Source organism: Ptychodera flava, chromosome 2 (assembly GCF_041260155.1).
Source record: "Ptychodera flava strain L36383 chromosome 2, AS_Pfla_20210202, whole genome shotgun sequence".
Taxonomy (NCBI): domain Eukaryota; kingdom Metazoa; phylum Hemichordata; class Enteropneusta; family Ptychoderidae; genus Ptychodera; species Ptychodera flava.
In genome coordinates, this window is record NC_091929.1 from 5,049,782 (window position 1) to 5,062,694 (window position 12,913).

General features: G+C 37.2%; 1 protein-coding gene across 5 annotated transcripts; it reads right to left on the reverse strand.

The window, feature by feature from the left end:
* Positions 1 to 1,135: 1,135 nt before the first annotated feature.
* LOC139151963 (phosphonoacetaldehyde hydrolase-like) lies at positions 1,136 to 12,913 on the reverse strand. 5 transcript variants are annotated; one of them, XR_011556529.1, is made up of 8 exons: positions 12,836 to 12,902; positions 10,210 to 10,315; positions 9,288 to 9,490; positions 8,198 to 8,354; positions 7,230 to 7,459; positions 3,963 to 4,034; positions 1,270 to 2,188; positions 1,136 to 1,226 (listed from the first exon to the last, which is right to left on the reverse strand). XR_011556529.1 is itself a non-coding variant. In XM_070725026.1 (7 exons), the coding sequence occupies exons 2-7, from the start codon at positions 10,265 to 10,267 to the stop codon at positions 2,000 to 2,002; spliced, it is 909 nt and encodes a 302-aa protein (XP_070581127.1). In that variant the 5' UTR covers positions 10,268 to 10,315; positions 12,836 to 12,913; the 3' UTR covers positions 1,136 to 1,999. The 5 variants fall into 5 exon arrangements, 3 of the variants coding, with proteins under 3 accessions (XP_070581127.1, XP_070581136.1, XP_070581144.1); XR_011556528.1 differs by lacking the exon at positions 12,836 to 12,902 and adding an exon at positions 12,554 to 12,758; XM_070725026.1 differs by having other exon boundaries at positions 1,136 to 2,188; positions 12,836 to 12,913.

Below are 12,913 nucleotides of genomic sequence, written 5' to 3' on the forward strand. Positions count from 1 at the left end.
ATTGTAATTTGTACTTTAATGGGCTGTAGTGAATATTATTCTATAAGAAACCCTGGACCCCACCCATGGAAAGTTAATAACCAAACAATCAAAGTTCAGTGTTATATGATTCCAGTGGAAACTATTCTTCATATGTCATCAATTACATCATGGCTGGAATTCTTCATCCAAATACACCACTTCAGATCAAATTACAATATTGAGTAACTGCTTGACAATAGTCCTGGGTTGACAGAGCCGGCAACTAGACTCTATAGACTGGTACATTCATGTAGTTGAAGATATTTACGTCTTTCATTCAACATATTGTCTCTGATTTCTCAAAGCAATGCAAATCAAACTCACAACGATACCTTTCTAACCGAACTTGCCAAGAAGTAGGTAGGTAGACACTTACAAGTGATTCACTATTTAATCATTGCTCCGAATTTTCTTTGTAATAATTCTACAGACAAGAATAACATATTGGTATGTAAAGAGTCCTTGTAGATACTAAATATTCTAAACAGTTATCTTGAGAAACAAACAGCCTAACTCTCCCTATCATTCACTAAAGAACCACTCCTCAACACTGTATAAACTTGAAAAGATATAATATGGGTCAAATATCATTCAATATTAATATCCGATATAAAGCCAAGCCACTGTTAGTGAAGTTTTTTTTGTTGAATCTGTATCACCCTCAGATTTGGTAACAAATTCATTGATGAATTTAAGCAATAAGGAATATTTGTACATCTAAAATCTGGCAGATGTCCATAAAAACTGTAATTTGAAAGGGAAACAGTCGTTGGAACTGTGCCTGTGCGAGTTTTCTTGTTTACAATAATGTATTTTGTGCACGATTTCTAGATTCACCTCATCATCATAGCTGCAACATTTAAATTATACGGTGTAGATTATGACAGACATGTTTGAACATGTTTTAACTTTCATCAATCACCATTGTACCTTGGATACAGTGCTTACATTGGTTGTATGGGTCCAATACGACCTTTGAGCTCAGTTCTGACAACTATATCCCTTTAAGAGGTGACCTAACCAAATGTTAGTCCAATGTGCATGAACATCCATCCTTTAAGTTCAGGATTTTGTACACACCTATCATGTTGGTAAAAAAGCAAAAACAACAAACTCTCATTTGAATCATTTCATCTTCATGATTATTTTATTCACCATTAAATTGGTAAAATCAAAGCAACAGTCAAAGAACATTGTAGTGAAGCCTGTCAAAGTCCAAAGTATGTGGGAAAAGGTACCTATTCACACTTGTCCACTCAGTAGCCCTCTATGGCGATTGTTTGAAATGCCATTCCTCTAAGAGTTTACACCAAGTAGGAACAGCAGAAGTGAACTGAACAGTCATTGGTCAGTCATCATGGCAGAAAATGTAAATTTTAAGCAAGTAGATATTGCTCACACAAGATGAAGTCCTGGACTTAGAAATTTCCATGACAACATAGTATGTAGTACAGTAAGTATGTAACCAAGGCAGTGTGTATCGAGTATTGAAACATTTTGTCTAGTACTGTTCCAGAGATACTCTCTACCTCTGTATCTCAACCTCACAATGCAGAGTACCCACTAAGTAAACTGTCATCCATCTTTCAGCAGCAATGATTTAATTGTCAATGACAATGTTGGATTTGCAAAACCCTTACGTTCCAGTAGTTCATTTTTGTGTACATTTTCGTGATCATTGAAATTCATGTAGTGCCAGATTCAGCCTTGTATATTAAATTTGTGAACATATCAGCACTTTTCTTACCTGCCTTTCATATAGAACACTGCACTGACCAGTGTAATAATTTTATCACTGAAATACAATTTTTGCAATGGTCTATCATTTGCCTATATTATACAATCAGTTCAAAAGTGTTTACGCACACATTTATATCCACACATTCATATCCATGCTTTGATAAAACCATGCATAATACAACACACACCACCACCTTATCTTTTGATTAATCAAACATTACTGGGACTCTGAAATAATTCATGGTTTCTCTCCTCTGCTCAGCCTCCGATTGATGTCTTCAATGACACTTGGAAGATCCATGACTGTATCGATGACATAATGTGCTCCAGAATCTATCAAGATGTCGTAGGCACGTTTTAATCTTCGGTTCAATTCTACAGGATCCATACTATGCAACTCAGATTCTGATGCTGCAACATAGTTACCCTGGAAACAAAATGAACTTCTCATCAAATAATGCCTTCTTTACAGTAAAATACACCTTTGGGATTGATATTCTGGCTCTTAAAAGGTTGGAGACACTTTAATGGTCTACTACTTGTGTGTGTGTGGGGGGGGGGGGGGGGGGCTCATTTTGTAGCTCTTGGAGTAGTATAAAAAATTTTCAAAAGCTTAACTTGTGAACGTCAAAAATTTCTGTTTTCCCTATTGAGTTAACATGGGGATGGCAGCCATTTTGAATTTCATGAGTAAGTAAATATTTGTGTCTCTGATACTAAATTTTGTGTGGTGACCTGTGACCCATGTACTTCTTTAAAACTTGACCTAATTATTGGGTCCTTGATTCTTGGTAAAATGGGATATTGCATTGTTGTCATTGGAAAATAGAGAATATACAATGTTACAGTAATTTAGTTGATTGTGACCAGTTACACATCTCAAATAAGCTGTCATTGTTGACAAAATGGTCCTCATTATTTCAAACTCCAACGACTGAAGCTGATGACTTCATGTACGCACCAGGAGTGGTTATCAAGACAATTCAATCAGTTTTATGCATTACTAGGGCTGCATTAAAGAAAGTGGATAAAAATAGCAATGTGACAGTCATTTTGGAATGCATTGTGAAATAAAATGAAATGTACCAGGTAATGAGATTGTCATATCTCCTATCGGCATTACGGCAATGTTGTAATAATACATTAGACATGAAGAAATCTGGATAAAAAAATTGTGATGCACAACAAAGCAATAGTTTATTGTCCCTGTGTCAAATGTATAATCAGATAAATACGGGGTATATGCATATTAAAAAAATAGACCCCATGGCCACGTGTCAGTCACAGATGACCTTATCATGATAAAATTTTATTTCCACATTCACAATATATTGCATTTGTGACAAGCTTGACAGATATGTGTCAAGGCACGTTTGATTTATAGCTGTAGGCAAGAAAAACTTGTAAGCAAATCGTGATCTGACAGCATTATTATGAATTATGAGTGAGGAAAAGTCAGATAATGAAAGACTTGAGATAGAACAGCCCTGCATAAACAGAACTCAATCTTAATGTGTCCACTCTGAACTAAGTCTTTTTGTGAATGATATTTCATCAACTTTAAAGTACTACATCAGATTGCAGATTTGAAATTTTTTCTCAAGAATATGATATGGTTGCAATTTTCAATATTACGGTATATTCAAGACACTATGGAATCAGAGTAAAACTTTAATTTGCAGCCTGGTAACTTGCTTTCTTGGATGAATATAGACTATCGGATACACAGCTACTGAATTTAGGGTCACATGGAAAGTTTTTAAATTTTGGATATCATCTCGATCAAACATGAATAAATTTGCAGTTTATTTCAAAAAATTATATTAACATGCAACTTCTTGAACTGATAGTTTGCTTTTCTGTAGTCAGTAATTTAATCAATATTAGCATGAAAGAACACCAAAACACAATATATGCTTACTGCAGAGTACCCAGAATACTTTGCTGAATTTCATAAATCTTAATCACTATGAAATGACCATTTCAAATAATTTGGAGAATGCATGAAAGTACCAAAGTAATCTGCATGTGAAAGGCTGTAATGAACAATAAAAAAAGTTACGAGTTGAATGCCATACAAATTTTTGCTGACATGTGCCGCCAACATCACGATGACATACAAATCCACAAAATCTGATCACATAGCATTTGTAATGATGGGTGCTTAATAAAGTACCAAAGACAGCATAAATGCAACTTACAGTTTTAGCAACTCCTACACTCCAACATCCAGCAGTTATGCCTTCTCTGACACCATCAACTGTGTCATCAACCTGAAATAAATCAATTAAACATCATTGAATACAGTTGCAATCTGAATAGACTGAAAGATTCAATTGTGCAATCCATGACCTCTGACCTAATTCTGTGCTTACATCCTGGAGTGCCCTCAAACACCACTGAATCTTTAAGTCTACCATCTTGAGTACATGTATTCAATGGACTGTGTGGTCAGTTTAATAACACTCAAGTGATATTTATTGTACCTGACTGATTCTTTATATAATGTTAAAAAAAAAAAAATTTCATTCATGAAAGACTGTATCAAATATACTATTCATTGCAAGAGTGAAACATATCCTTGTTCTGGTAAGATTACCGGAAATTTGCAGAAAATATGGTAACAGTGTGTCATCCAGGATACTTTCACAGGTGTACAGAGTGTCACCTTGTACCTCCATCGCTGCAATGGTACAGAACAAATGTAATATCAAAGCTCTGTTCCTGACAGACAGATTTCTTGACAAGGACTCCATGAATTTATTCATTCAACATTTCCTTTGGTAAATCCGATAGTAATACAGCAATCACAAGCTTATCAATGTCACTAGTTCAATTATATCCAGTTTTATAATTATAGTACATGTCTTTTCACGTTGTCATTGTATAAAACTAAATACCAGTACTACTCATTTTACAAGAAATGTCAAACATTTCTCTAGCTCTGTTACCCTTTACTTCTGGAAACACTTTAGTATTTTGTATTTGGCCTTGGTCTTTGGAGCAAGACTAGAGTCAAATTGATTTCAAGGAAAAATCATATGAATGACTTATTATATGTACTGTGATCTATGTAAACTTTGACCTAAAATACAGCTCTAGAAAGTCATTCATAAGAGGACTCTTGGATGAGATAACCAATACTAATTATGATTTGAGTTTTGAATTACTGAACTTTGAAGTGAAATATATCAACCAGTGTTCCCATGGGTGACCATAGGCAAGACTTTTGATAGCACGTCTTCCTGATTGAAGGTATAAAAGTTTTATTGCACGACAATGTAGAGCAAAACTCCAATGTTTGTATTTTGAAACAACGGTCTACATCCTGGCAAGTTTTGGAAACAGTGTTTTCCAGGTCTTTTTATTCAGTTTTCCTTTCAAATATGACGCTTAACTGTTACAGACAGAAATTACACCTTGCATGTTATGTTTCCACCAGTCCTGGCAACAAACACTCTGTGAGTGGTCAGTTATCTAGATCAGAGACTTTCCAAATATACCGGAATATTCAAATCTATACACAGATCTGGGATTTACATAAAGCATGTACCTACAATACACTAATGATGTCTTTTTTTTGGTTTTAACATTCTACCAAAGCAGTGAATATCTGCCATACATGTCAGGGATGTACCAACGATATCATATCACTATGATGGCACAAACACAGCAATCTGATTGGTGGAGATGTGAAAATAACCATGTGACATGGCACTGCGGGAACATGTGGGAGCTCTCAGCTGGAGAAATATTCCTTTTTTAAGTTTCGTGCCAGAATATCAATATGCAGTTATAATATCATTAGCAATAAACCATCTAAACAACAGGTATACTGGAACCACTGAGTTTTGACCAGTTAACTCCATATATGCACTCATTATTGTTCATTCATTGTCATGAACTGGTCACATCTATAATCTTATACTGTTGCTAAGTGTGATTTATTGCTTAATTGTAATGGAGCTTCCCATCATACAACAACTATAGGTAAGCGGACGAGTAGGAGGCGGTTTACGGAATTTAACGGTACAGTTTGCCAGTAAAACTCCGAGGCCCGCAGGGCCGAGGAGTTTTATGGCAAACTGTACCGTTAAATTCCGGAAACCGCCGACTACGAGTTCGCTGACCGTGTTATACCACGAATTTGCCGAGTTTTAGAGCCTTGTTTGCACGCCGAAAGTTTTTATTTGTAATTTTAGTGCAGTGCAAGTTGAAACTTTGGCAGGAAAACATTGACGCGTTTTGACACCTTGTTGAACGAAAGTATAAAAAAATAACCCATGATTGGATAAAACAAAGTTGACATGTGTTGCTATTGTAGTGCGATGACGTGGTTGCGCACCTGGTTTGATTTGAATTGTATGAATTATGTTTGATTGATTGGTTGGTTGAATGAAGTGAAAAGGTGTTTGCAGATCGACGTTAGAGTCACGCTTTGCTCATTTGGGTCGAAAACTTTGAGCAGCATACACGCAATTGCCGAGTCGCTCTACGTATATCGATATGGCGGATGAAGTACAAATGAAAGCTGTATCCGGTGCACTTCAACTACCAAAGCCAAAGATGGAAAAGAAAAGTCCCCCTGTCACGCCAGTGCTAACGGCCACAATCGGAAGACCAAGCTACACAGCCACGTCAGAGAAAGGCGCAACAGAAACTGCAAGTACAAAAAAAATACGTGTAGATCCACAATGACTGTGGTACTGCGTGTGTGTTTGCCTGTAGCTAGATTAACTTTACCAAAGACGACTGAAACCTCTACATTCAGTGTTGATAACTGACTTTGAAGTCTTAAATTTCAGCTTCGAATGATCGTGATAACAATAACCTTAACACAGAAGTGATATTTGCAATCAATACCGTTATTTCACGGTGACCTGTAATTGATTTTGAGATGTACAGTCGTGCAAAATTAATTCAGTCCGGTGATTCTTTTAAAGTGTCTTTACTCTGTGCTTGATGGTGAAATAAATTTCTTCTGGTATAATGTCTCGCATTTGTTTTTTTTTTACTCGTCGCCACGTGACTTTCTTTTGTTTAAAAAGTGTCCATTTTACAAGTTCTTTTGTTTAAAAGTGTCCGATTTACTAGTAAACCGGACAGTTTTTAACAAAAGAACTGTCCGATTTACTAGTAAATCGGACACTTTTAAACAAAAGAACTTGTAAATCGGACACTTTTTAAACAAAAGAAAGCCAGGTGGTAATTATAAAATATTCGGTTATGGAAATTAGAGAGCATGGTTAGAACAATGGGCACGAGGTGGAGAGTACGTGGTATAACAAGCAATTATTATAATCACACATGAAGTATGTGTAACGTAATGAATCTGATAATCAACACAAACTTCTTTCATAGCCTGACTTGAAACTGCCAAGGTAATGAGTAAATTGCGACTGCATGAAGTCTCAAATAATTCATAAAATTGAGATTAAGGGGCTATTCTTGAAGGTGTGATTACTGACCTTGACAATGGCTTCTATTGGATGAACATCTAGTTTAATTCCATTCAGCCATACCATATATGGGCATGGCCTTGATTGTGGTACTTCATCAGCTGCTACATAGCAATCTGGTGCATAGCCTTGCTTTGCGGCAATTGGTTTTAACACATCAACAATGGCAGATGGATATCCTGTCGTTGATCCAATCTTGATACCGTCATCTTTCAATTTTTGTACAGTCTCAACAACCCCTACAGAGAATTCAAAATACTTCTTGATGTTAGGTACAGCATCCATTTTGTTGGAATTTATATGACAAGGTAAATTGTTTGGTATGTTCTGTTGTCCCTTCTAACAACTGCTGTGGCAAACCATGACGGTAAAACAGCTACCAAACGCTGGTGATTTAAAAATGTTGAGTGGCAATCTGGAATGGTCATGTCTCAGTTTATCAATTCATTGCAGAACTGTCTGGTTTACCAAAACAAAGAAAGTCTTATTTTTCAAGTTACTTTGCAGTATATGTCACTAATGTATTTATGGTTGATGGAATGTTCTGCTGTAATGAAAGTGATAAGGGTTATTTATTGTGAAGTTTTACAATGACGTCACTAACATACCAAAGAATTTGGCAAATCTAGTTGTGTGAGTTTTGGAACCCACAGATGTTTTCCAAAACAAGTCAAGTTGCCACGGCCTGTAGCATACAGTACAGGTTGTGCAAATCATAGAGGTAAGAATGTCTCTTCTTAAATGTGAAATGAGACATGTTAACTGTAAACAGGACTAACAAAGCCAGGTTATAACTTCTGATTCAATATACCAGTCTGTAGACTTGATAAACATGGTGGATTAGCTCAACATACATCCACTCTACTGCCTACCACTGTATTTATCAGTATCTCAAAACTAAAACCCTATGTGCTTGCTAACACATACACATTGTATTATTACAAAGATTGAGCACATACAGTAACCTTTGACCCTACCTGTTATGACATTTGAATAATCAGCAAGACATGAGAGTTGCATAGGTACAAATTCTTTGTACATTCTATCAATGTCTCCTTCAGTTGGGGGTTTTCCATGCACAGATATCCAACGACCTTTGACCCCTTCATTTTCTAAGATTTTCTGTATATGTACCTGTAATAAATGACATGAAATGCAAATGTCAATGATGATATTCCAATTGGTTTCTTTATAATCATGCACTGTATTTCTTACATAGATAAATTTTATGATACAGTTTTCTGCCTGAAAAGCAAACTCTGCTATTACTTTGCCTATTAAACAAGACCTGCCTTGCTATCTTTGATAAACAATGATGCAAAACGTGATTCTGTCACTGCAATCTGACCAGCATTCCTAATCTTTTGAAATAGGATCCTGGTTGTACAGATTTCTACATGTCCATATATGATGATCACTACCCTAGTTTGACTTATAATTCCCAACTTTACACATTAATTATAAACAATTTCACAGACACATTTCAATCATTTAGTTCAAGCTGAGGCTTTGAATATCACTGAAGGGTACAGCTGAGTGATATCACGGTTACAGTAACCGTGGTGATAGCAATATCAGCATTTACTTTTCCATCAAACTGAAAATATGCAGTCTCAATGATAATTGCAATAACAATGAATCTAAAGAGATGAAAGTTCAACAAGAATGGATATTATCGGATTCGCTGAGTTTGATGTTGATACAACATATATCATTTCAAAGTATGATACATGTGACGCTATACATCATTTAGTTTGTAATACAGTATGTGTACAGAATTGTCCTGGTGCAAAGTGTAACTGATGTAATACAAAATACGCAGTGCAAATCACAGTGACACCAAAGTGGTGCCTGAGGCATTCACCAATACTTAGTTTGCTGAAACACAGCATAAAAATAGGTGTAGTGAAATATACAATCGTGTATCTCAAATAAAAAAGAATCCTTTTAACTAAATTTATGGCATTCAACATTTCATATTGGACTTAGGCATGTTGAATGAAATGTACATAAAGCCCCTGTTTGTAATCAAACTGTTGTGATCACATAGATTAAAACTGTATTTACCCGTTTGTGTGTACCCATAGGCCCCCTAGCTTCTTCATCAGTAATTGGTACCCCTTCTTTGGTGAATATTTGCACAAATGTCAATGCTGGGGCAAATACACCACAGTCTACTACAGTGCCAGCCCAGTCAAACACTACAGCTTTCACTTTGCCGATGTATCGTCGTTCACTTCGATATTCCATTTTACGATTGGACCATTCACCTGAAACATGATCCAAACAAAGAGTACAAAAAAGTGTTGCTTTCATGCCAAGCCACAAAATGCACTGATGTTTTGCTATAAAATGTCTGAGTGTTGACTAAATATGTACTGAAAAATGATTTGCTTCATTCTCACAATGTATTGCTGCACTAGTTACAATTATCTTTCAGTTTCAGATGGTGAAATTCCAAAGTATAGGCTTGCTGTGGAAGTTTTCTTAACAACTGCAAGGTTAATTCCCCCACTTCATGCTCTTTGAAAATAGCACTGTTTTCCTGGGACGTTGCCAGAATGTGTTTGGTACATAAAAGCAGGTGACTTGGCTGCCATTGCATGCAATATGACATACGAACTCTAAAATTCAACTTGCATGCTTAATTCAATTATCTATTCAAATCAGCTTGAGGCAGATAATACACAAGGGCACAATGACAAACATATTACTTTGCATGCTCAGTAATGCCCTGTCATCTGCTACAGAGATTTCACTGATCATCAATCCTAACAACCTCTCACAAAATCAGACTGCATGACAATTGGCTGAAATACTGTCATTCCTGGGGCAACAAGTATTACATGCCAAGTATGCAAGTTACTTAAATCTGTTGAATCTATGATCTTCTTTGTAGAATTTCAAATGTTACAATTCTGGATTGTGAGAGCCCTGTGAGATGATGAAAGTGTTACCACAATTTAACATTTTTCAGTGAAATGCTTACCTTTAGCTGTAAACATGTTAAGTCTTTGCTTTTTTGAAATCATCTGCGCCATAGGCATGGCAACATACTGAACTCTATCTAGAAGGTATCACACTGTAATCTGAACCTGTGAAATAAACAAATAAGAATTACATTGCATCTCCTCTCATCATTTTGTGAGTAGTCTAGTTCCTTGCCAGAGTATTTTTGCCTTCAGAGATTTTTTGGCTTCCCCCATATTCCATCTAGCTGATTGATGATAATTTCAGATAAAGTTATAGGTAGGTAAATTTATCTGTGTTAATGGTCACCAATAGAGACTGTGACATCAATGGCGTCACTTTCAAAGTCAATCAGTTAAAATGGTCCTCTCACGATTGGCCTACGATTAAAAAGGTGTTGTTCATTAGTATTAATTGTGCCCATTATGGCACATGTTCTCTGGCTAGTTTTCTCATGGTAAATACATTGTAGCTACGCCCAAACAAGTCACATGTGAGGATCATTTTGAGTGATTGACTTTAAAAGGGACACCAGTGACATCATGGTCTCTGTTGGCAACCATTCATATTTAAATTGGCAGTTTTTGCATACATAGCTTTATCATCAACCACGCGGCTAGACGGAGTATGGGCAAAGGCCAAAAATCTCCGAAGGCAAAAATACTCCGGTCAGGGACTTGACTGGTTTACCAAGTTAATTTTCCTTTACATTGTATTCAATTTTCAAAACCCAGTTTTTGCAAACCTGTCAATATTTGAAAAAGGTAGGTTTGAGGTCCGACCTTGAGGGAAATTCTACCACTGACCCTAAGAATGCAGGAAAATTAATGTATAGAGATGCCTAGGTTGTACTTGCTGTAGCCACAAGAAATCTTTTTTGCCTTTGAACATTAAATGGGTCGACTGTTTGCTTTACTTAGTCACAGAGTTCATTACGAGCTAGATGAAGTCGATGAAATGAATTATCAAATGGTGAGCGGCGACGTATCACACCATATATTTTTAACAATCTCTAAGTAATGTTGTCTTGATAATTAATAGCAGTACATACTTTCATCGTATGAGGGCGCTTTTCATGTCTGGCACTTCCATCCGGGACAGCCAGACCTTAGGGAGAATGATTAGTTACTGTAGTGTCTCAAGGAGTGCCACCAATTAGGTCGATCAATACCATTTATACCGGAAATGGACAGTGACTTAATTTATTATGTTTGTTGTCCAGTCTGCAGCCAAGGGCCTCTTTTTGGCTTTATATTGAATAGTCTTTCGCTTTCTAAAGAATCTGCCAATCAGACATTGGTACTATGGAGCCCTGCACTTCCCTAAACTCGAGGGAGATTCTCTTTCACAGATCACTGTAGCCCTCACTTTATCTCTTCAAATCATGCATCAGTCACGTTGGTATACACCGCATCATGTCGGTATGGATGTCTTTTCAAGTACATGATCTGGGCTGCTCACTCACTGGCGGTAGGGATCCAACCCGCCCCTTGGATGTGAGGATTTATAGCTGCCCCATAATACGCCTATTGGTACCTAGCTGTGGATTCATACCTGTGGTGTTTTCAGACAAGGTTCCTGCCTTTTACGGGCTGGTTTTGACTAGTACGACTTTTAACCCTCCAACACAAAGTCGTAAAATTCAAAACCAGCCGTAACAGGCAGGCATCCACGTTGAAAACACCACAGCTAGCTATGGACCCACAGCAAATCGGTACAAGGCCAATATTTGCATGTTCTCTGAAGCGCATGCTAAGACCCTGGTAGACTGATCGTTCGTCGATAAGCATGCACATTTGCACTGCATTCATTGCTGCAGTCATAGATCCATGGTGAAAGTTACTTGTGCAAGTTGTGGGCTACTGAACTGCAGCAAAGATTTGCCGTCCTGACTGTGATCCAAATATAAATAGCCTTGCCTTTCATTAGTTTCAGTGCCAAGTTTGAACAGTGTTTTCCAGTCAGAAAGTTGATACCAAGCTCTCGATGGGAATTGAATGACGATGCCAGTTCTGTGCAGTACTGAGCACTATGGAACTAACAGAGCTGGCATGCCATCGAGAACTTGGCACCAAACCTTCTGTTCTGACTGGAAAAACTGGCCAGGTAACACTGCTGCACCGGGCAGTCGTCGATCCTATTTCCCATATAATCAAGCTGAGTGAGATGAGGTACCCTTCCTTCCTCTGCAGAATCCATGAGATGCATAAACGAGGACCTATTTCATATGCCTAGCCCTGCGTAAATGCTGTGTGTTCCCGGCGTTACTCGCCTCCACGGCCACCAGGAGTATATAACGTCGGGAACACATGCATCGTACGCAGGGCTATAGCCATAGACCATGAACCGACTACCCATCTTACCTCAGCGGTACAGCAGTACCTACCTTACTTGCCGATGGTACCTAACAATGAAGCCTTATTAAACAATAGCAGCTATCACAGACACCACACAATAATCTCATCATACAGAAGATAAAAATCAAAACTGGACTTAACGATTTAAAATCTAAGGGGTTAGGCCTTGGTATTCTTAATTTTCTGTAGATGGTAGGATCACAATCGCCTTGACAAATTAGAGAAATTCGCGGCGTTTTAAGACGTCTGCATAAAAACACATTTACAGGGAAACTTAATGAGACGTACCGTTATAATAATTATGGAAATTGGAGGCCGGTTGAAGACATTGAATGAGAAAGTTACATAATGAAACGAGATTTTGCG